Source organism: Adiantum capillus-veneris, chromosome 7 (genome assembly GCF_014529385.1).
Source record: "Adiantum capillus-veneris isolate H3 chromosome 7, ASM1452938v2, whole genome shotgun sequence".
NCBI lineage: Eukaryota > Viridiplantae > Streptophyta > Polypodiopsida > Polypodiales > Pteridaceae > Adiantum > Adiantum capillus-veneris.
In genome coordinates, this window is record NC_140937.1 from 82,954,108 (window position 1) to 82,977,250 (window position 23,143).

The 23,143-nt window shown below is 43.5% G+C and overlaps 1 protein-coding gene across 7 annotated transcripts in view; it reads left to right on the forward strand.

The window, feature by feature from the left end:
* LOC147454129 (Tetratricopeptide repeat (TPR)-like superfamily protein) overlaps positions 1-17,754 on the forward strand; it is a 131,576-nt gene extending 113,822 nt beyond the window's left edge. For 2 of the 7 annotated variants that reach the window (XM_086516137.1, XM_086516138.1), the window contains exons 10-13: positions 13,263-13,387; positions 14,479-14,684; positions 14,770-14,900; positions 14,978-15,471. In XM_086516137.1, coding sequence (XP_086372263.1) covers positions 13,263-13,387; positions 14,479-14,684; positions 14,770-14,900; positions 14,978-14,989 — 474 coding nt within the window. In that variant the 3' untranslated portion in view covers positions 14,990-15,471. Of the gene's footprint in view, positions 1-13,262; positions 13,388-14,186; positions 14,324-14,464; positions 14,685-14,769; positions 14,901-14,977; positions 15,472-17,440 lie in introns of those variants that run through there. The other 5 variants (XR_015188594.1, XR_015188595.1, XM_086516139.1 and 2 more) reach the window with 5 other exon arrangements.
* The last annotated feature ends 5,389 nt before the right edge of the window (positions 17,755-23,143 follow it).

Sequence of the window (23,143 nt, forward strand, 5' to 3'; positions counted from 1 at the left end):
AACATGCTTTCGAGAAGAAGAGTAGGTAATTTCAGCAATTTAATAACTAAAAATTACGCGAAATTGAGGTTTTCCGACCCGAACCGTTCCGTATGTGTGCACACGGTCCTTCGTGCAGAGAAGCTGGCTCTGATACCATGAAACGAATGAGGAGAAACTATCTCCCGGCTACACAGACTGCCTACAGATACGCGTCGGACTAACCACCCGACCATAGCCACCATCCGGCAGCTCCCCCGTGCTAGGGCCAGCGTCCGAGGACGTAGGTGTGCACCTGTAAGACCGAGCGTCCCATACCACCCGGCCTCACCTCTTCGAGGTGACCTCGCGCACTCCTAGCCTCACGGGCCAACCACTGGCACTCTGCCAGTGGGGTCGATCCCTGCAAATGAGGCCTTGGCCTTCCTTTTATATTAATGGCCGCCACACTGGCCGTGTTCACACTACGTCCGCCCGGACACTGGACGCCCATCTCGACGGCATCTGGGCTAGATCCCCTCTCCTATGATCGGGACATAACAACTCTCCATCGTCAGTCATCACTTCCACAGAGACATGGGGGGAACATGCTACATCTCTCGATACAGCATCGGGGCAACCACCTTTGCCTGACCCTCCAGAGGCATGCCCAGAGACATGTACTTTCTTTACTGCTGAGAGGGTAAGGAAAGCCATTGACAGGATGAAGACAAGATCACATGATCATGATCATCTGGTAGTAGAGCACTTCATTCATGCCAGAGATATGCTTGCAGAGCCTCTTGCTATGATGTTTAATAGAGCTACGTATGAGGGTTTTCGTGAAACTTGGAGTATGTCCATGAGTGTGTCTATCTTCAAGTCGGGAGATCCTATGCTTCCCGAGAATTACCGCACCATCATGGTTAGCCACACTCTGGCTAGGCTATATGCATCAATTCTTGAGCATGCGTTGAGTAGATGGGCAGAGAGAGAGAGAGAGAGAGAGAGAGAGAGAGAGAGAGAGAGAGAGAGAGAGAGAGAGAGAGAGAGAGAGAGAGAGAGAGAGAAATGAAATGTTAAATTAACGTCTTCAAAAGGCCAAAGTGACCTATGAGACCTAAAAGTTACAATGTGGTGGATCTGATACAAAGTCCGAGTAACAAAAGTAACAAAATGAAATGAAAATGACAATGACAAAATGACTAAATGACTACTATGGAATCCTAAACTCCAAGGTGTGAACTAATCAGGTAGCTGGGATAGCTAAAATCACAAGAGATCTAGCATCGGTCGCTGGCGGATCTCATCAATCTCCTCCATGGTCATTAGTTTGACCGGGCGTCGTGCATGTCGGGCCAAAGTGATCTGAATCCTCTGATGTAGCCTCCGTCGATGGTGTGTAGTCCTCCGTAGTCGCGGGCGTCTGGATCTCCCCAGCTCGGTCGCCTAGTCGATCAGTGTGCCTCTAGCGCGAGGCCGCGAGCTCTTGTAACTAAGTCAGACTTTGTAAATAATTAATTTATTTACGAGAACAGAATCATCTAATTAGTTGTGTGTACACCAGAATAGACCTTCCAGTTCTAAGGCCTCAGGTGAGCCTAAATGCGGGCCACAACACCTCAGAGGGACCTTAGCAGAAATTACCCTGAAGCCCTAGTGATTGGGAAATCGGGTCTTCAGAAAGGGGTAAGCAGTAGCCTCAGATTTTAGGCTCAGGAAAAATACGCGCGTCAGTACAAGCACATGAATGAGATGGGGTCCTTAGAATAGTGACCTTAAGGCTAATAAAGCTAATAAAGCCTTAAGGTAAGTTTCGTTAAATTAAATTTAACGGTCCGTGCCCAGGCAGGTGACCGAACAAGTGTGAACAGGTAAAGGCGGTGCAGTGCCAGTGTGGCATTGCGCCGGCAGACCTTTGGTGTTCTCATAAAAGAATCATTGGTAGCATTTGTTAGTTAGTTGCACATTTTTAATTAATGAGCTAGAAGTTTTTAAAGTCAAAAGTTGAATGGTTTTTAAGTTTTTAAAGTAAGTGTGCCAAGTGGCACACTTACCAATGCAAACTAACTCTCTCTCACTCTCACTCTCACCCTCTCTCTCTTCTTAGCGCCCCCTCTCCCTGATGGCTATTTAGGAGCCCCCCCTCCCCCATTTTCAGGGTTGGCAGTGCACCTACCCCCCCAAATGTGAGCGTGCTCTACGCGGTCGAGCCCTCCGTTGAAGCTTGAGAGCAGCCCCTTGCGACATATGTGGTAGCTTTGTGCTCCCATTGTCAAGAACAAGGGATCTCACAGTCATAGACACCTTCTGGTGAAGTTTCATCGCGAGAAGTTGCCGTAGACGCTCTCTTAGCAGAGTGCGGCTGCTGTAATTCTCTGTTTTCAGCCCCTAATCACCTCGATTAGGGCTGTTTTCAGCAGATCAGCCATAGAAATTCTCTTCTCTCTCCTTATCCTAAGTCTACATCAAGTTTGGCGCGATTCCATCGCGAAGAAGACCTCTGTTTCGGCGTAGGGGTGTGCACAGGTAAGAATTTTAGGTTATGTGCAGAAAATTACAGCAAGCATGCGCGTGTGCATTTTGCTTGTTTCTCTTTTGTGTTCGATGCATGAATGAATGAGCATGAAGGCAACACATAACGGAAGATGACTCTCCTCTGTGAGAGCTTCAGATGAGCTGTTTTGGAAGATAGACTCTCTTTTCAAGAGCTTCCAACCAGTCTCGCAGAAGAGGGGAAATCCCCTAAGCAAAAAGAAAGTGGAAACACTTTCTCAATTAGTAGTCAGAACAGAACAGAAGAAAGAATAGAGGACGGGCATATGCCTCGTTCCTGTGCTTGTAAAGATTCTCCCTTAGTAATAAAGATATTCTCTTTATGGGGGGGGACCAGTCCATCTTCTGGTCCCCAATGGAGTGTCAAGTTTTCTCTCTCCCTCTAATTCTCTTGAGTATTTGAAGTGCAATTAAACGTCAGTTTACGCTTCCGTATTTTTGTGAAGAGAGAGCTGTGGTAGTAACTCCTCCGGCTGTCCAGTGTTTGCTCTAAAGAAGTCTGTGATCTGTCTCTGATGCTGGCTAGCCTCTCCTCTCATCAGGCTCTCTCTGTGTCTGCGCAGCTCGAGCAAAAACAAACCCAAGCATCTCTGATCCTCGTACCGCATGACTCTGGAGAGTGGTCCAAAGCCCTCTCTGAACAAGCAGTGGAAGCGGCCTTGTATCTTGTAATAGACGGGGCAGTGGCATGTGTAGTGCAACTCTGTCTCAGGCTCTATGTCACATAGGGGGCATGTCTTGGCCTCTGCTGGTACTCCGTTGTATCTCCCAGTCTCGATCCGCAACTGGTGTGAAGATGTGCGTATCTGGCCAATAGCACATCGTACCCCATGAGACAAGTGGGTGTCCATGTACCTGGGCCTCGTCACAAAACCGTCCTCCGTAAGCTGGAGAAGATGCTCTCTGTAGAAAGCCATCTTTGTGCCCAGCTCTGTGCTGGCTGTATCCATGTCCTCCTCGTGTCTAGCTGAGTCAGGTCTTGGCGGATGAGCTTGGTGATCTCGGACTGAGAGATAGAGAGAGAGAGAGAGAGAGAGAGAGAGAGAGAGAGAGAGAGAGAGAGAGAGAGAGAGAGAGAGAGAGAGAGAGAGAGAGAGAGAGAGAGAGCATACGGGCAACATGACATGCAGGGTTAAGGAGAGGTTTCTTCACTCTTGATCAGATTTTGACTCTCAGAGCCATTATTGAGAAGGGTAGACACCATGACAGAAGGATTCATTGTAGCTTTGTGGATTTCCGCAAAGCCTTTGATACAGTGCCACGAGCCAGACTCATACGTAGATTGCAGGACATGGGGATGTCCAGAGAGTTGATTTGGGGGATTTTAGCTTTGTACAAGACAGTGATATGGGAAGGTAAGCACTACTCAGGGCAGGTCCGACATGGTTCACTCCACAATTGGGGTGAAGCAAGGCTGTTCCCTATCTTTGACTCTCTTTGGGATGTATGTAGATGAGTTTTTAGATTATGTACAGACAGAGGGTGATAGAGGTGCCCAGTTGGCAGGGACGTGGATCTAGTTGCTATTATATGCTGATGATATTGTGTTGATCTCAGATTCTCTAGAGGGGATGCAACGTCATTTGGATGCATTGCATGTATATGAACAGGATAGTGGATTGTTTGTGAACCTTGGTAAGACCAAGGTAATGGTGTTTAACACAACGGCTCGGTGGGTAAGGAGGTTCACCCCCACCTTAACATATGGTCGAGAGACTATGGAGTAGGCAGATGCATATACTTACCTTGGGGTGGTTTTCCGTGGTAAGGAGGTTCACCCCCACCTTAACATATGGTCGAGAGACTATGGAGTAGGCAGATGCATATACTTACCTTGGGGTCCAGTATTTTCCCCGAGGCGTGCAGCAGATACGAGATTGACCAGAGCCTATGCATTATTGGGGAGACTTGAGAGGATATGTTCACAGGTTCTGTTCCAGGAACCTCGGACAAAGCTTTGGCTCTTTGACACTGTAGTCACTTCGCCCATGCTGTACGGAGTGGAGATATGGGGCCCTCAGGGGATCATCATAGCAAAGCTAGCAATACTGATGGATGGAGATGTATGGAGATGTATGGTGAGGCCCTTGGTGTCTATGAATACTCGGATGATTAGGGCAAGGCCTCAGTACCACATGACATTGTTAGGGCGGAGCTCGTTGCTCCTCCATTGGTAGTGGAGGCAGTCACTCGATCAGTTTCATTTATGCATAGCACCGGGGCTCTCCCTAGAGAGAGATATGCTCGATTAGCACTAGATTCTTCGCGGCAACTGGCATTGCAGGGAGAGAGATCATGTTGGTATGCAGAGATGGCATCTTGGTTTCAGTTACATGGTTTTATTATGGATTGGCTAGCCCCATTTCAATACTCTGGATGCACCCTCCATCTCCCTCACTAGGGCAGAGACTACCAGGCTCATCAGACAAGACTTGCTTCAACTGAATATGAAGAGGACATGGATACAACCTACACATGAGTTGGGTACGAAGATGGCTTCCTATAGAGAGCGTCTCCTCTAGCTTACGGAGGATGGTTTCTTGGGACATGTCCACTTCTTTTAGTGCTAGGCTTCATTATGGCTGAGTCTGCCCTTGATCTCCAGAGTCATGATAGAAACTCAGTACGCTGAACTTTGTGTTGATGTATGCTCATGTGTGTGTGCATGTGGTGTGTTGTGTTTGGGAGCATATGTTAGTACCTAGTTCTACATCCTGTATTGGGCACTGACGACGTTAGTGGGGATGTGGTGGTATTTAGTCAATACTATGCATGATGGAGCTGATGGTTATATTGTCTTGTGGGTGACTACCATGTGTCTATACCTTGCACTTTCGTTTAAGGGTGAATCTGGGCTTATCCTGGATTCATCTAGGTATATGTAGGATACATGATAGTCATCTATCCCACGGGATACGATGTGCTATCGGTCAGATATGCACATCCTCACATCAGCTAGAGATCGAGACAGTACCCGTTGAGTCTAGGATTTGTTAGGTGTGCCAGATAGAGTCCGAGACAGAGCTACATTACATATGTCATTGCGCAATATATTATGAGATACGAGGCCGTTTTCACTATCTATTCAGAGAGGATTTTGGAGCACTTTCTAGAGTTATGAGATACCAGGATCAGAAATGCCTCGGATTATACTTACTGGAGATTCACAGAGATAGAGCGGACCTCTTGAAGAGGGGCACAATGAGAGAGAACTGGCGACAGCGGCAGATTACAGATTTCTTTCAGTCACAGACAGAGGAGTTCGAGCAGCCCCCACAACGTAGCAGCACCAAAGGCTACAGCTTGATCGGGCGATAGAGTTGGGGTGGTGCCGTCACCCACAGATGAGGGGGCCCTCTCGACATCGACGCAGATTGCGATATCATACCATACCGGCGCGACGTAGGAGCCGTCAAGACAGAGTGCTTACCGTGGAGGACATTGAACCTCTACAGCCTTTTGGATACTGATGTCTCTACTGTCAGAGAGCTCCATTGTATCAACCTACCTCCCCTTTTTGTATCAACTTTCACCCCACCCCTACCCACTATTTTCTTTTCAGTTCTTTGTTTTTGTTGTACCTAGACTTAGTATTAGATTCACCACATGTAACCTTTTGGTCTCATAGGTCATTTGGGCCTTTTGAGATGTTAATATTACATTTTATTTCATTTTCATTTCATTTCTCTCTCTCTCTCTCTCTCTCTCTCTCTCTCTCTCTCTCTCTCTCTCTCTCTCTCTCTCTCTCTCTCTCTCTCTCTCTCTCTCTCTCTCTCTCTCTCTCTCTAACTTTAACGTGCTGTGGCGTGAGGGAAGAGCCGCGTCATGACGGTGCGAGACCTATGGGGCGACGCTCAAGATAGCGGCGTGGAATTGTAATGGATCATATAGGCTAGATGTAGGTGCCTTTGAAGACAGCTTCAGGGACAGAGACATAGTTTTCTACTCAGAGACACACAAGATACCGGGACAGCTTATGCCACATGTGAAGGGGTATTTATGGGAAACAGCGGGTCGACCAGACAAGAGATCTCTACTAGGTAACCGGGGTTCAGGAGGAGTAGCAATGTTATTTAAAGAGGAGCTGAAACCACTACTACAGATTATCAGGAAAGATGAACAAGCAAGGTATATGTGGGTGAGAATGAGAGCCGAGACAGGTAGATTTCTATATATCGCTATATGCTACTTCCCTCCAAGTACATCAGTCTACTCCTCACCTAAAGGACAGTCCCCTTTCTCCATATTGAATAATGACATATGGGAGTTCTCCAGAGATGGAGACATCCTTCTCTTAGGAGACTTTAATGCCAGAACGGCCAACTCTCAAGCAATATTCTATGTCTTTTGAGGAAATGCTCAGAGAAGTGGATTTATCACAGGAGGGGCTTACTAGAAACTCACAGGATAAAGAACACACTGAATATGGGAGACATCTCATGGAGATGGCAACTACACATGGTTTGGCCATACTTAATGGTCTAGAGAATTTCCCTTTATCTGGGGGATTCACATGCTTCCCGCACAGGCATGGGGCCAGTACAGTGGATTATGTCATGACTTCACCAAGCTTTATTTCTAGTATCGAGGAATTTAAGGTGGGACCCAGACCGGTTGGAATTGCAGTGGATGATGCTCTCTTGACCTTATCAATCTCCTTCCAATACAATGCCTCTCAAGTACAAAGGAAGAAGACACACACAAGATATACTTTCACGCCAAAGATTGATTCAGTCTATGTGGAAAAGATCTATAATAGGATGTGGGCAGCCGAGCCAGTATATACTGTAGAGAAGATTACTTCTCAGCTAACAGAGATACTACATGGAGCAGCACAAGAGGCATACCCACATACGCAGCCTGATCAGAAGAGAGGATCTGGGAACATGCCTCAAAACAGTTGGTACGACGAGGAATGCAGAGAGACGAGAACCCAGGTCCAGAAAGAGCTTACACTTGGGATCATCACATATAAGCAGTCTTGGATTGCTCTTCGGCGTATAGTACGTCGCAAGAAAAGGGCATTTTGAGCCAAACTGGAGAAGGATTTATATCAGCTCTTGAGTCAGGACTCATATGAGGCCTGGCGTTTATTTCACGAGCACTCATCGCCTCCGACAATTACTTCTCCTGAGATTTGGGGTCAATATGTAACATCATTATATATGGTATCTGGACAGCCTCCATTACTAGATCCGCTAGAGCCATGCCCGGCTACTAGTACTTTCTTTACTACGGAAATGGTGAAAAAAGCCATTGACAAGATGAGGACAAGAAGAGCATATGATCATGAGGGTTTAGTAGCAGAACATCTGATCCATGCAAGGGATCTACTTTCAGAAGTCCTTGCTCGTCTGTTTAATCGGGTCATGTGTGAAGGATTACCTGAATCTTGGAAATTATCTACTATCGTACCTATTTTCGAGTTAGGGGATCCTAAGATACCCGGGAACTACCGTACCATTATGGTGGGTCACACACTGACCCGACTGTATGCATCCATTCTGGAATAGAAATTGAGTAGATGGGCAGAGAATGAAGGCATAAGGGCAACAGGACAAGTTGGATTCAGGAGGGGTTATTCCACTTTAGATCATATTCTTACGCTCAGAGCCATTATTGAGGAAGGAAGAGCAAGCGGGAAAAGGATGTATTGTTGCTTTGTGGATTTTCGGAAAGCTTTTGATACAGTACCAAGGGCCAGATTGATGCGCAGAATGCAAGAGTTAGGGGTCCCCAAAGAGATTATCTGGGGGGTCATGACCTTATACGGGTCAGTAACTTGTTATGTACGTACTCCAGAAGGGGATTCCGACATTGTTCATTCCACCGTTGGAGTAAAGCAGGGATGCCCACTATCCCCTACTTTATTTGGTATGTATATAGATGAGGTATCAAATTACATTGATAGAGAGGGTGACAGAGGTGCTCAACTTGCAGGGCCATGGATCCCTTTGTTGTTGTATGCAGATGGAATGCAGAGGCAGTTAGATGCATTACATAAATTTGCGGAGGACAGCGGACATTCGGTAAATTTGGGTAAAACCAAAGTTATGGTGTTTAATACCACACCACAGTGGGTTAGGAGATCGGCACCTACATTTGCATATGGCCAGGATACAGTAGAGTACACAAATGCATACACATACCTTGGTGTGGTATTTACAGGACCGAAGTTTACTCTTAAGAAAGGAGCGGATGCTATATTGTCCAGAGCCTCTGCGGCCTTGGGAGGGTTGGAAACAAGTGCAGTTTTAGGAACCACGAACGAAACTTTGGCTCTTTGATACTGTGGTGGCTTCGGCTATGCTTTATGGGGTCCAGATTTGGGGACCATCTGTGGATCAGGATAATTGGAAGCCAATGGAGAGACCTTTGGTATCTATGATTTCCCGAATGATTAGAGCCAAGGCCTCCGTACCACACGCGATTACCCGAGCGGAACTAGCTGCCCCTCCGATAGAAATTGAAGCTCTTACCAGATCAGTGTCCTTTATACATGGTTTGTGGGATACAAATAATTGCCGATATACTAGATTGGCCCTCGAATCCTCTCGACAATTAGCAATGAAAGGAGATACATCATGCTGGTATGCGCAACTGTCCTCGTGGTTTCAGAGACACGGGTTCAATATGGAAAGATTACCCCCAGGATCTTATACAGCTGGACACTAAGAGGACATGGTTTGAGTTGTGCTTTTGGTCAGATTGGTACATCCTCACATTAGCTGGAAATTGAATTTGGCAGATTTAGGGGAATCCCACCTGAGAGCAGAATTTGCAAGTTATGCGGAATGGAGCCGGAGACAGAATTACACTACATATGCCATTGCACCGTATACTATGAGATACGTGGGCGTTTCCATTGCCTATTTAAAGAAGGTTTTGGACCTCTAGATAGTGTCATGCAATACCAGGATCAAAGATGCCTAGGCCTGTACCTACTGGAACTACATCGGCATAGGGATAATCTAATGAGAAGACAAAGAGCACTACAGCCTCAGAGGCAGATCACAGATTTCTTCGGATCGAGAGAAGCAGGAATGGAAGGAGAAGCAAGAGGCCAGCGAGCACAAAGGAGTACCCACATTCATACCAAAGGCACCCTCATTGACAGGGCGATTGAGCTTAGGAAATCGAGACGACCACGATCGAGATGCAGAAGCACACTTCACCGGAGGAGACTACAACAAAGGATTAGAAGCATTCTAGCCAGACACCCAGAATGCTCCTAAGAAGTTTATTTAATACTTTGTATTTAGTTTTCACATTTATTTTCACACTTTCACACTTTTCACACTTAGTACTTTAGTACTAAGGTACCCAGACATTGTAACAGATTCACCACTTTTGTATCAGTTTGGTCTCATAGGTCATCCTGGCCTTTTGAAGATGTTAATATAACATTTCATTTCTGTGTGTGTGTGTGTGTGTGCACGATCGGAGCGAATGTGCTTATTGTTACAATTTAGGAGCCCCGCACTAAGCTATGGCTTTTGATTCATTTGTGACATCCGCATTATTGTACGTGTTAAGAGATTTGGGGACCTAGTCTAGACCATTGTAGGCAGTTTGGTTTGGTCGACGACTTTCTAGATCGGTATCTTACATACATGAGTTGTGGGAGCTTCTAGGTCGTCGTTATGCTAGAATGGCCCTCAACTTTCAAGTCATTCTGACAGATAGCCATGTGGGGAGACTCTGGATGCTAGTATGTACAGAATCCAGATGTCAACCTGGTTTAAGTTGCATGGCTTTACTATGGACAGATTGCCACCCTTTTAGTCCTCCTTGTATGCACCATTGTTCTAATTCACACGCTCAAAGAACAACAGGAATATCAGACTATCTCATGCAGATTGCTAATAGAGGACATGGACGATTGCTCTGGGGTTGGGAAGAAAATGACTTTGCAAAGAGCATTTTCTTCACATTACTGAGGTTGGATTTATTTGACGGTCGAGATACATGGATTCCCATTTCTCACGTCTTGCACAGGCTTTGATGTGTCGTAGAACTACTTCACACCTCCTCCCATCAGATCTTGGGCAAGGATTGGGTAGAAGATGACACACTGTATTCTCACGCAGTGTGTGCCACTGCCGTGACGGTTGATGTGGATGCTGGAGCAGGGCCAAGAGGCTGAGAGTTAGAAATGATACACCTTTCTGCTATTTTGGTCATTGAAATCGACTTGGGTCCCAAGAAAGAAATGAAAATAAGGGGTTGCTTTTGGAAATAATAGGGAGATCTCTCTCATGCAGGAGACGTTATCGGGTGAGCATATTGGAGCTTCAGCTTCTTGATCGACTTCTTCTTGGTGGTGCTTGTGGAGGAGGACAGAGGAAAAGGAGAACATCTTCTTTGTCGACTCCTTCTTGGTCATCGTGTGGGAACTTCTTCATTGGTCCTCTTGAAAGGACATAAGGGTAGATTTTTGTGATTTGGTTTGATCGCTGATAAGAGGACATCATCTCCTTTATTGACTACCCCTTAAAAGGGAAAAGATAATAGTTTCAACATTGGTTTCCATTTCTTGCTCTTGAAGAGGAATCTATGTTGCTTAGAGTTGAAGTTTCAATTACATGAAGGGAGGTGCAAGGAGGATTTATTGGCTGCCTTTCTACAGTTAGGGAAAACAAATTTGGTTATGGTTTTGGATCGGAGATAGAGGCAGTTGAGATGACTTTCCTTTGTACCTATTCTGTTACAATCAATAAAATCTAGATTGGAATCTCTATCTGTTGCTTCTCTTGGCTCGTTTTATCCGACAATGTAGACATTGCATAGGATGCCACATGGGTGTTTGCGCCACGCAAAGCGATTGGGTAAGGGGGCGGTCCCACGTACATAAAACTAGTAAATAACTATGCAATGGGGAAAAATAGGCAACTATTACCATAAACAAGGGATGACAACGCTGCACTAATGAGGCGAGGTATTTGGAAGCATTAAGAGGGGCTTCCACAATGGGGCCCACACTATTTGATAGGTTGTCTGTCAACTGTGGATAATTGTCTCAATGAAACGTTTGGGGCTTGGTTGCAACCACAAAGGTCTTCTTGCGGGGCATAATTGTGCTGTCTGTGGTTTTACTGTTGATGGTCAACGTGTACACTTTAAGAGACTTTGACTCTCCATTTGGTCCTCTTCAGATTGTCCCTTTTTTGTCCATAAAAATTCTGTCCCAGGTATTGCTCTGCGTAAGACTATTTTTCAAATTAAAATTACAATATCTATGGTGTAATTATCTTAAATTAAATAATTAACAAAAATAGTAATGTCTCCAATATAGAGAACCTCTTGTATTGCTTATTTTACATCCCATCGGTGACCCATGCTATATCCTGAGAAGTTTTTGAGAGTTGCATCATCAGTGTCCCATTTTGTATTTTTCTCTAGATAATCCTTGTATGAGACAATATGCTTCGGAAAAATTGTAAATCGAGGAACCCTTTCTTTAGATAAGAGGTTGCAACTTAAGGACTCCTTGAGTAGGGAATACAATTTGATCGCCATTAATTTTAGTAGAGGTTCAAGATTGGCTACAGCCTACATGGGGCTTAAATTGAATAACATGAAATACATCATGAACTTTAAGATGAGCAGGAAGCAAAGCTTAGGTAGCATTCTTTTCTTATTACCTTACGATCAATACAATTTCTATATTTTCAAGAGAAAGGAAGTTTGTCTTCTGCTTGTAGGAAGACTTTGTTGTTTTAAATCTGCATCATGCTTTTGAAGATCTTGAGATGCCCTGGCATCCGTTTGTATGGCTCGTGATTGTTCCTCCATCTCCTCAAGAATCCTTTTAGAGGTCTTCTTATGTAGTAAATTCCCAAAAGTTTAAAGGAGCCTGCTCATAATGTACTCTAAATGGAGACATATCAAATTACCAATGTTTTGTTGATAGCTTGCATATAAGAGAATTCCACTAGTCGTAGATCTTGAATGCATTGAGATAGCTCCTTAGGCTCTCTTCCACTACAAGCCTTTCTATCACTTGGCTAACCCGCTGTTTGACCACCATCGATTTCTTGATTATAGGCTCAGCTGAAGCATAATTGTGTTCTGATGCCCTCAAAGAGTGATCTTCAAAAAGTTCAAGGGAAGTCTATGTGCCAATCCCTGGCAAATACTTTTAAGAGGGAGGCAAGAGGTCCGAAAGTTTTTTTCATCAAGTTACGAGCAATATCTGATGCCATGAGGTCTTCTTTATGGGAAAGAGAGGAGCAATTTTCGTAAGGATACCCACAACTACAAAGATGTATAATATCCACCTTAAATGATTGGAAGACTCGTGACAAAATCCGTATCGATGCATTCCACTTCATCCGGGGATAAGCAAGTGCCCAAGTTGTCCTAACATCTTGATTCTATCTGCCTTGATTTGTGACATGAAAGACATTGCATGAAGTTTTGACGACGCCTTTTTCATCCCTTGCCATTAGTAGCTTCTTGTAAGGGTGCTACTCCATTGAACCTATGAGAGATTGAAATCCAACTAGTAATCGCCAGATTGTTTTGCTCTAATTGTTGGTGTTACGCTTCTGTTGTACCTGGCTTTGCTTTGCATTTTGTCCTTGATGTCCGCACACTTGTGATGCTTACATGATTAAATGCAAGTTTGAACTGTCTTGTATCAAGTCTGGCAGAAGTCCTGGCTCCTCTTTATAATCTAAATTTTTCTTAATTCTCAAAATCAAATTCTTTTTCGTTCTCTTACTTAGCAAGCATCTTGGTTACAGGCATTGGACTTGATTGGGCCTATCTACAGAGGCGTGGATTCATACGTAGGTCTCCGTGAGAAGACAGGAGTTTGGTTTACTGCAGGTCTTCTGCAAATGAAGCAGCACAATTTACAGGAAGCAAGGTGTGTGTTCTTATCACAGCTATTTGTTGGTTGTGGGAGGATGTTAGCCCAAAACTGCCTACCCTGCCTCTCTCCAAACTGGCACGTTTGTTGTCTCTTCGGTTGTTACTTTCTGTTGGCTACATCGTTAGTATCTCTATGACGTGACTTCTAGGACGAGGAAAAATACATTTAGTGCAAATGCATCTGTCAAAAGGTCCTTTCCGTGCGGTTTGTGGTGTTAGTACATAAGAAAGGTGAAATTGCGGCTGTAGTTAGCATGCAAGGTGTCGATGGTTTTCTTGAGTATAATGTAGGGTGTAACCATGAATTGTGGTGCTGCTGGAGAGGAGTCCTGCCACATGACCTGCAAACATACCTGCATGTCATTAAGCTAGTCAAGCTGCTTATGATGCACCAATCTATCTCATGCAGAATGGGAAAAGCAAGAATGTCAAGACAGAACCCTTGATAGATAGTGTAGTTGGACTTCACTCCATGGGGTGGCTTACTTGCTTCAATGGGTATGTCGCCGAAGATGAAGGGGGTCTATTAGTTCTGTAGCTTTCTCTTGAGGAGGCTTGGCAACTTGTCTTTTTCCCCAAGCACCTTATGCGGTCCCTTTCCCGCCCGTTTGAGCTGGAGTCCCTCTAAGTACCCCTTCATGAACTACTTTCAATTTAACATGCCAATTGTTTGTGGTCTAAACGTTCCATATCAAGTCTTCAGTCATAGGCGAGTCATTTCAAGGTCTGGTTTTAAGAAAGCACATTCTCCCAAGCTATGCAATGTACCATGATAAATCCATCATGTTCGGCAGGTGGCCAGCTCTACTAGTCTTTACTTCTAAAGAGAATTTTATAATTGCAACCAAGGATGTGCTTAGCTGGCCAATGAGGTCGCAAATGCGGGACACTTCAACACGCTTGCACTCGGACCTGGTTTTGACAGGCACTGGTGAGGGATAATGACTTTTAAGACCTATTGGCTCGACTTTAAGATGTGGCAAGCTCTTAATATATATGCAGATTTTGTACGTTGCGAGATTTAGCTTCTATAAGCAGTGTAAAGACTCGATGGCATAATGAAATCGATCAGCTTTTAAACTGCAGGACAAGGCTCTCACATGGGTTGACTCTAACTCACAAGCAATGGGGAAACATTCAACTTGTATCTCAGTATCTGATGGTTCTTGGGAGTTCTGCACTGGCTTTGCATGATACAGGGCAGGCTCAGGATATTCTAAGGTCCTCTTTAACCTTAGCGAAAACCTTACATGACGTTCCAACTCAGATAGGAGTGCTCTCCGAACTAACAGGTACTGGGGAACCTTGCTTTTCCTGTTGTGAAAGGTTGTGATATTGTCCTTTGTAATGTCCATTTTCTTGTGTGCTGGTGGAAAGCCTTGTACAGAGAGTTAGGTGACACTTCAAAGGAACTCGAGAATTTTGAATATGAAGCTAGGAAAGGGGAAGATTTGAGAAATCGTATCAAAGCGGCAGAGGTATCTGAGCATCACCACACTCTGCTGAAGGTGAGTCCAAGAAATATTGTGCAGCCAACCTTTTAAATGCCTTGAATGGATGCGGCTAATACTCCAAGATTGCCCAGTTTGGTGTTTGACAGGGAAATAGAGCAGAATTCATGTGAACGGCCAAAAGAAGAAAGGATGCAACACATTACATGACAAGTTTCTTAGGTAGGGCATTGTATTGCCACTAATCGTGCTTTTGCGATCCATGGTATGGGATGCTGCTTGGGAGCTTAGTTAGGCTAGGTTAGGTCAGGTTCCAATTTAGTTTCCCTTAATCAGCTCATTAGCATACACTCGCAACACTTACTGATAGATGGGAACCTTTTTTGGAAGTTCTGTTAAGCGAGCTTTAGAGTGAACAACTTTATTAGCTCTAGGATTGTTTACTCTAGCGAGGTTCCCAGTTCTGATCCAGGAAATTTTTTTGCTCCCTGCCTGATAAGTGTTCCGACTAACCCCTTGTCTATGTCGAAGAACTCTGACTTCGATGGCCTTATGCCTTTCTACTGATGTAATGTTGTAAAGTGTACAGAAGTAGTTGTTCATAATATCAGAAAGTTTTGGCTCCTAACACACGTTTCAGTTAAGATTTGCAGTAATGTATCGACCTTTAATTGGTGCAAAGACGGTATCTGATGAAAGCGTTCTGTCACGGTGGAGGGAAAGTAAGGGTCCTTTCCCAGTAATCTGCCGGCTGCCCTGAGGACATTAAGGGTCCTTTAGCAGCTCAGTCTGTCAGGCAGCGGCAAGCAAGAGTGCGAGCCCTTTGGTGCAGGTCAGATGTAATTAGCTTTACCATTGGTGTAAAATAGGGATGCCCGTTTTCACCCACAACTATATAAACGAGGGGTGGGAGATAGCTTAGCTGGGGTGTTGATACCAACGTTGCTTTATGCAGATGACATTGTGATTACGAGAGCATTTTAATGCATTGTAGGTCTTCGGCACAAACCATAACCTTCGGCCTCCCTTGCGGACCCGCCTCATGCATACTCTCTGGCGGGCCGCAATGAGGGAATAGGGCAAGATGAGGGGCCTTTGGCGTCCGGGGTAGTGCTCCAAAAAGGGTGTTGTAAGCACGTGCATGAGGCCTACCTTGTGGACCCGCTTGGTGATTATGAGCCCGTTTGAAGACCTTTTGAGGTTCCATCCGAGTTTCTCCGCAAAAATTGGGTCAAGTGTTGTCCCCATGGCGTCGTAAGGGCCCAATGTCCTATTTTGGGTGGCCTAAACCGCTTGCCCCACATGGGTTGCTTGTGGAGAGGACTTATAAAAATTCTTATGCTTGCTTTCATAGTGTGATAACTAAACAGACACCCAATCTTAGAAAGGAGATTAAGGGGGCTAATCAAGGGAGATTGCATAGGTTAAGAGCTCAATAAAAAGCTGGATTTCAAGCTCATGCAATGAGCCAATTGTAAAGAAATGAGATCCTATACAGTTCGTCTTCACTAATTTACGCCTAATGTGGGTATTGAGTGGCATACAATTGTGTATGTATCCTATCAAAAGGTCTAATGAAAAAGTGCAGCCTATATGCAAATGCAAAAGAGGTATGAACCAATCATAATGGCAAAATGAGAGATGCCACGTGATTTAGCATAAGGATCTTGATTGATGATTAGGAGATTCTAATCACTTCTAATGGCTCTGATACCATTTGTTGGTAATAACATGCTAATCACAAGCTTAATCACACAATGGAAATTAGAGCAGAGTGTAGATGCAAAATGATAACTAAATTGATTGAAAGTGAGTACAAAGAGGTTCATTATATAGAGTTAGAATATGCATCTCATATGGCATCATACATGACATCATAAGAGGCTCCAAGTAAGTCCAAATCCATTGGAGAACTTATGGGTACTCTTTTACTCTTTTACTAAGTTAGTTGAATCTACACCATTTAGAAATGCCCCTCATGGGTCTCTTTTCTACATCTTACAACATGGTTCCTACCACACATGCATCTAGTAGACTAGGGATGATACATACCAACGCAGAGGCTAAAGGCCATAACCCCAACAATGTCTCTTCCCATGAGAGAAACTGTGACAGTTTTTCATTGATATCATGTATATTTGTGATAGGTAGTTTTAAAGTCAGGCTACTTCTATTTTTCTTGGATGGGAGATACATTCTCATTGTAATGTTTTGGTCTCATAGACCACATTGGCCTCTTTGAGACTTGAATATAGACTTTCTTTTTTTCTTCTTTTTTTTTGTGTTTGTCTTATTTGGTGGTAGGGCTGCCTAGTTTGCGTATACGGGAAAAAGTATGAATAAAAATTGGAGGAAGTGAAATTTGGAGGGTGAAAGAACTTTCAAAGATGGAAGATGAAAGAAATAAGTGAGTCGAAAGGACACATAACTAGAGCATTATCCAGGTCAACCTAAAGCATTATACAACACAACATCTAGCTGCATCTCAGTGTGGAATTTCTTTTCTTCTAGATTTACATGCTCTCGGAATGGTACTCTCTTTCAAAAAGTCAGACAAAGATTTGGCCTATTATTCCAACTCACAACTATGATTGCAGGATAGTGCCAACATGCCGGAAAGTTGAGGAGACAAGTCTCAACTAAATCTGTAAAGTGTCAAACTCAAAGCTCCCAAGTAAGGACATTTTTGCGACTCTCTCCAAAGCGGGGATGAAAGCCTACTTTCTCCCAAGTCTTGTATGCTACACATGGAGTCTCTCCCCAACCTCACTTGCTGACTTGTTCCCTTGCATGAACATGCAAAGCCTCCCTTTGTTTGCACCATTCCTTCTTGCCAAAAACCCTAAGGAGGCACCATCCTTGTTGCACAAATCCTTAATGGTGAGTGTGTTGTACGCTTTGATTATGAGTAGCTCTCTCTCTCTCTCTCTCTCTCTCTCTCTCTCTCTCTCTCTCTCTCTCTCTATGTGTGTGTGTGTGTGTGTGTGTGTGTGTGTACTTAGCGGTTGTAGACAATTGGTTGTGCATTCATCTTGCTTAGTGTTCTCTCTTATTGTACCCGATGTTGGTTGTGCCGTTATCTTGCTTACCATTAAGCTCTATGACTCTTAGAAACAACTCATAGATTGGGAGGGTCTTTGTTTTATTTATTCATTGTTATTGTTTCCCTTGATCACCTTTGATCATTACACACCTCCTGAATTAGAAGTTTGTAGTAGGAGCATATCAACACAAATCTTTTTATAGCCTAAACTATGTCAATCAAGCTAAAATCATGATTAGCAGTGTGTGCCTAGTGTGTATCGTAGGGCTAAGGGAAAGAAGTTGTCATAGTCACATGAAGAAAGGAAGGATCTTAGTGCTTATAGTAAGGAAATTAACTTGAAAAGCCACTATTGTGAATTTTAAAAAAGAAAGTCTCAAAATCTTTGGTGTGAACAGAAAGCCTCATAGGGATTGCATTTCATGGGGCACATGACTCATTGTCCTCACTCCATTACTTAAGGTGATACTATTTGGTGGTTATATAAGCCACATTTGGTGATCTATGTCATATCCCAAAAACTACGCATGTTAGAATTCTTATATTTTTATTCACGAAACAATTAGCCTTAAAACAAAGTCCACTTTTGGATTTGTCCATTCATCTCATTTATTTGTTAGCAAATATATCATATGGGCACACTTTGGGAATCAAACTATTTTAACATGGTTAAATTGTTTTTTTGCAAGATTTGAAGAAAGAAATTAGGGGTAGATGTCCCTTAATGCATGAGATCTTTAGTGATAGTACCAAAAGACTTAGCTGTGGGCTATAATATGCTAGAAAATGACCATAACCTAGAACAAATATATCTACCCGCACATAGTGATAAATTGCCCAAGATAATAATAGTGGATCTCATCACAATAAAGAAAAGTGTTTCGCTATGCTTGACAGAGCCCAAGCTCAATTTCAAACCACTGAGAGTGGCGTCTTGATAATCTTCTACACTTATCCATGCCAAAGACCTCTTATAATATCATGTATATGTATTAAGTTTCGCCTCGTATGTGCTGATTTGGAGAAATTTTCCATTATCATCTCCATGGCAGTGGGATAAAAAAAACAAACATCAACCTTAGTTGATGGCTCATTCATGAACCATCAACTAGCTTACATTGCAGTTCATTGTGAATAGAGGCTTAGTTAGGTCAAAGCCTATTTACAGTCAAGAGGAAATGCAAGAAGAATCCCCTCAACCAGATTATTATAAAAGTCGTGACAACCACTTGGTCAAACAATGTCCTCAGATCGAGATCACACAGGTAAATTCCTATTGTCTTGATTGTGGCGTCATTCACTTGATCCTCAACTATCCAAAAAAACCAAACCAAGTCAGAAAGATCATTTAAATGAAAATAGTGAGAATAATCTTGCAATCCTTCCTCCAAGCATCCTTTTGTTCATCATGCCTCTTTCTATTCATGCATTTGCCTCTTTATTAGAGAATTGTGCTGAATTTGAAAATAGGCTATTGGTGAATTCTCATATTTGGCTCCATCTAATTACATATTGAGGCGAATCTTAGAAGATCCCCTCCCTACTTGTCGCTGTGCATCCTGTTCCCATGCGCTCATCCCCCCTCCGCCCCCCCCCACCCCCCAAAAAAAAAAAAACTCCAACTCCATCCTGCGCTTGCATGTTGGCCTTGTCCAGACCTCGTCTCGAGGCTCTTGCACCACTTAAGCAATGAAAATGCAGACGACGCAGGAGATGCAGCTAAGGAGAGCAAGACGATATTTGGAGTGTCGTTCTCATGATGGAGACATTAAAGGGCCTCATTTGCAAGTTCGCTAGCGTGGATATGGCTCCAACTCCCTTGTTTTGCACGAAAGGGCTGCCTCCATTGGACACAAGCAACCTACCACTGCGAATTTAAAAAGTAAACTTAGACAAGCATAAAATAAGTGTAAACACGCCCCCAAATCAAGGATGAACCAAAAAGCACTTCTTAGGAGTTCTTTTAAATAAAGAGGCAGACAACATATTTGATAAAGGAATTTCAACGCCAAAAGATTGCGGCAGAGTGGCTATGGAAGGAAACCATTGGACACATTGAGCATAAACAAGTATTGAATAACGGAAAAAGACGAACAAAAACGAAGCTTTTGGAGTTTTAATTGTTATAGGAAGAAAAATGTGTTCAATAGGGATAGAATCACATATCACAACTTTGTGCTCTCAACGGGGGGACACTCTTAGCACAACAATAAACGTAGGTTTCAAAGGGGCAAACATATCTTTCTTTCCCATGCTAAACTTAGCCCAGGTTCTCATTATGTTTTGAGTGGTGGTGATATGCATGACTTATGTCAGAAATCAATCTATCATGGCTTTTTTAAAGTTTTTTTTTTTTGTTTTTTGTTTTTGTTTGGGATAGCTTTAAGCGATAATGCTATTTATATACATACATTTGCACATGCTACCCTTTTTTTGAGCCAATACATATTTATGCCTAATGTGAGTTTTGCACACAAAAAAAAGACCCTAATTATGCCTCATGTGTTCACTAATTTTTTATTTTTTACTGCAAAATCCACAGTAGGTGGGTGAATATATTATAAAAACCAAAAATTTACAACAACATTCATGCTCAACGCGAGCCACGGATCCCAAGCAGTAACGATAGAGACACCAATGATACAACATATCAAACATCACGAGGGGGCCACCAACCCAACTCGTATTGCCACCTCGAACCAAGGTTTCCCTCAAGATGAAGACCACAACCGGCAATAGATCATAGACTATACCAACAAAATTGACCATACATTAGGGTGCTACATCGCAGCAGGCCCTGCCACCGCCCACCATAGTGCCTAGGGTCGAATAGCAATTGAAATGCATATCATTTCGCAAAGACAACAAGAACAGAATTAATCAAACACCCACGGCAGCCACTAGAAAGCAGGTGGCTGCCACATACCAAGTTTGGGACATAAGCTCGAAAGAGGGTGGAGCTCAAAGTCTCCATCACCGACCTAGAGGGGCCACCATCAAAACAGGAAAGAGGGATGCCATCGAACAACAATCACCCTCTAAGCCAAGACAACAAATCTGCAATCCACACCACTACTGCCAATAGGACCACAACATGCATCAAGCTAGCTTGGGGAGCCAAGCCCCATCCTAAAACCAGAAGCCACCGGAGAGGGCGTCGTTTTTCACTCGGGCACCAAGCCATCATCGGAAACCGCAACAAATCTGACAACCGAGATCCGTCTCCAAGAAGAGGCAAAAATGGTTATCTCTCCCACAATCCAAAAATAAGAAGCAACACCACAACAAAGGAGGTGTACATTGCACATAGGGTGGAGCAGCCCGATCTCCTCCCTCTTGAGTCAGTAAATTCTTTTCATAGTGACTTTGTCTCAAATATTTGGCATTGCTTTTCATATGAAGCCAATAATATAGTCTCTATTAAACCTTATGCTTACCTCTTCTACTTTGGAGACCTCTAAAGAAATTCTTTGTTGCTCAACCTTGAAGAATTCACCACAACTTTCATTAAATTTATTACGATTCTCTCTCTCTTTTTTTAAAATAAAAAGTTTTGGCAAGTTAGCTTTTTTGTTCCACCAACATCGTGCATTAGACCGAGCACCCAAGACCATCCTTTGCCTTGAACCCACCACCTTGGTGATGCAAGTTCAACCCTCTTCCAACTAAGCTAGCCGCCTTGGGTACACCCTAGCACATCTTATGAGGAGAGGTGTGTGTGTGTGTGTGTGTGTGTGTGTGTGTGTGTGTGAGAGAGAGAGAGAGGGAGAGAGAGAGAGAGAGAGTACCACAAAGTGGAAAATACTAACTTCATGACTATCATAAGAATGTATCATGAAGGGTTTTATATAGCCTACATGAGGATGCAAGTGATCTCATTGTATATGTCATAGTAGGATAGTGCGACTTCATAGCTTAGGTCATAAGTAGGGAGATAGCATAAGGATAGTTCCGATTAACATTCTCCCTTTCAACTCATAGGTGAAGCTAAACTGGGAGAAGACAAATTACTCAAGAGGATATAAATGGAAAAAGGAAGCTAGAATGTTTTTGAATGGTTCATAGGTGACCATCATCAACATGACCTAAGTTAAACACCACGCATCGCTCAGAGGCCGAACAAAAGCCACCTTGGCTCAAAGGTATGTATACAAAGTTAAGAGGTTGAACCTCACATGACCCTCAACTAGACTCAGAGGCCATTCCCCTCATGAAGGGTTATCACATACAAGAAAGCTAGCTTGGCTCAAAGATATGGGTACACATTTAAGAGGTTGAAAGGATCACATGACCCTCAGCTAGACTCAGAGGCTTGGCATTGCCCCCATGAAGGGTTATCCCATATAAGAAAGAGCTCAAAGTTACTTGAACTTTTAATAAAAATGTCGAGGAAATGTAGTGGGTGGTCTTATCACATATAATAAGTGCATGGACAATGTCTAAACAGAAAGTATATGCTTATACATAGAACCAAGGAAAAAAGCTTCATGGGGGAAAAAATTCATTAGTGCTATGCATAAAACCTGAAATTTTTATGGAATTTGAGTTTTTGAAATTTTTGATGAGCCCACATAGTGGTTGAAAACTTAGAAAGCCCAGGTTGGATAGTCCAAGCTTGTGAAAAGCATCCCATCCATGCGATTTTGTCCCCCATGGTTGAGCCTTCTATGGTGATATTTGAATCTGGCTTGTCAAATCTCTAAGAATTTGACATACAAACCAAGTGTTGTCCCATGGGGCATGAAGAACCATAGAGTCAAGTGAAAATCCATCATTGAGCTTGAAGACTAGGCAAGCTGAAGTCCAAGCCGAAGACGGTACTTGCATGCATAAGATCACCGTTTTGTGTGGGAGCTAAAAATAGCCACAACCAAGGGTTAAAAATAATTTTAGCTCATGGCCTTGGCTGACGACAAGGCCATGAGCTCAAAGGGCTAAAAACTAAACCCTTTGTCCATTTTCACCTTGATTTGAAAATTTTAGTCAAGAGAAGCTCCTTACAGTTGTCATTAGTGAGCTAAAATTTCAGCGAAAAGATGATGAAGACACCGAACCTTTTGGGAGCATTGATTATCCAAGAGTGATTTCGCCAAGGCTTAAAGAGGGTACTGAGGTCAAGCTTCAATGCATACATAGGTGCAAATGGCGGCCGCATGAGAGTTGAAGGAGAGGGCACCTGCAAGAGAGAGGGCACCAACAGGTGTATGATGGGAGCGAGGTAGCACTAGTGATTGGAGCTGCTTGCGAGTGAGAGTGA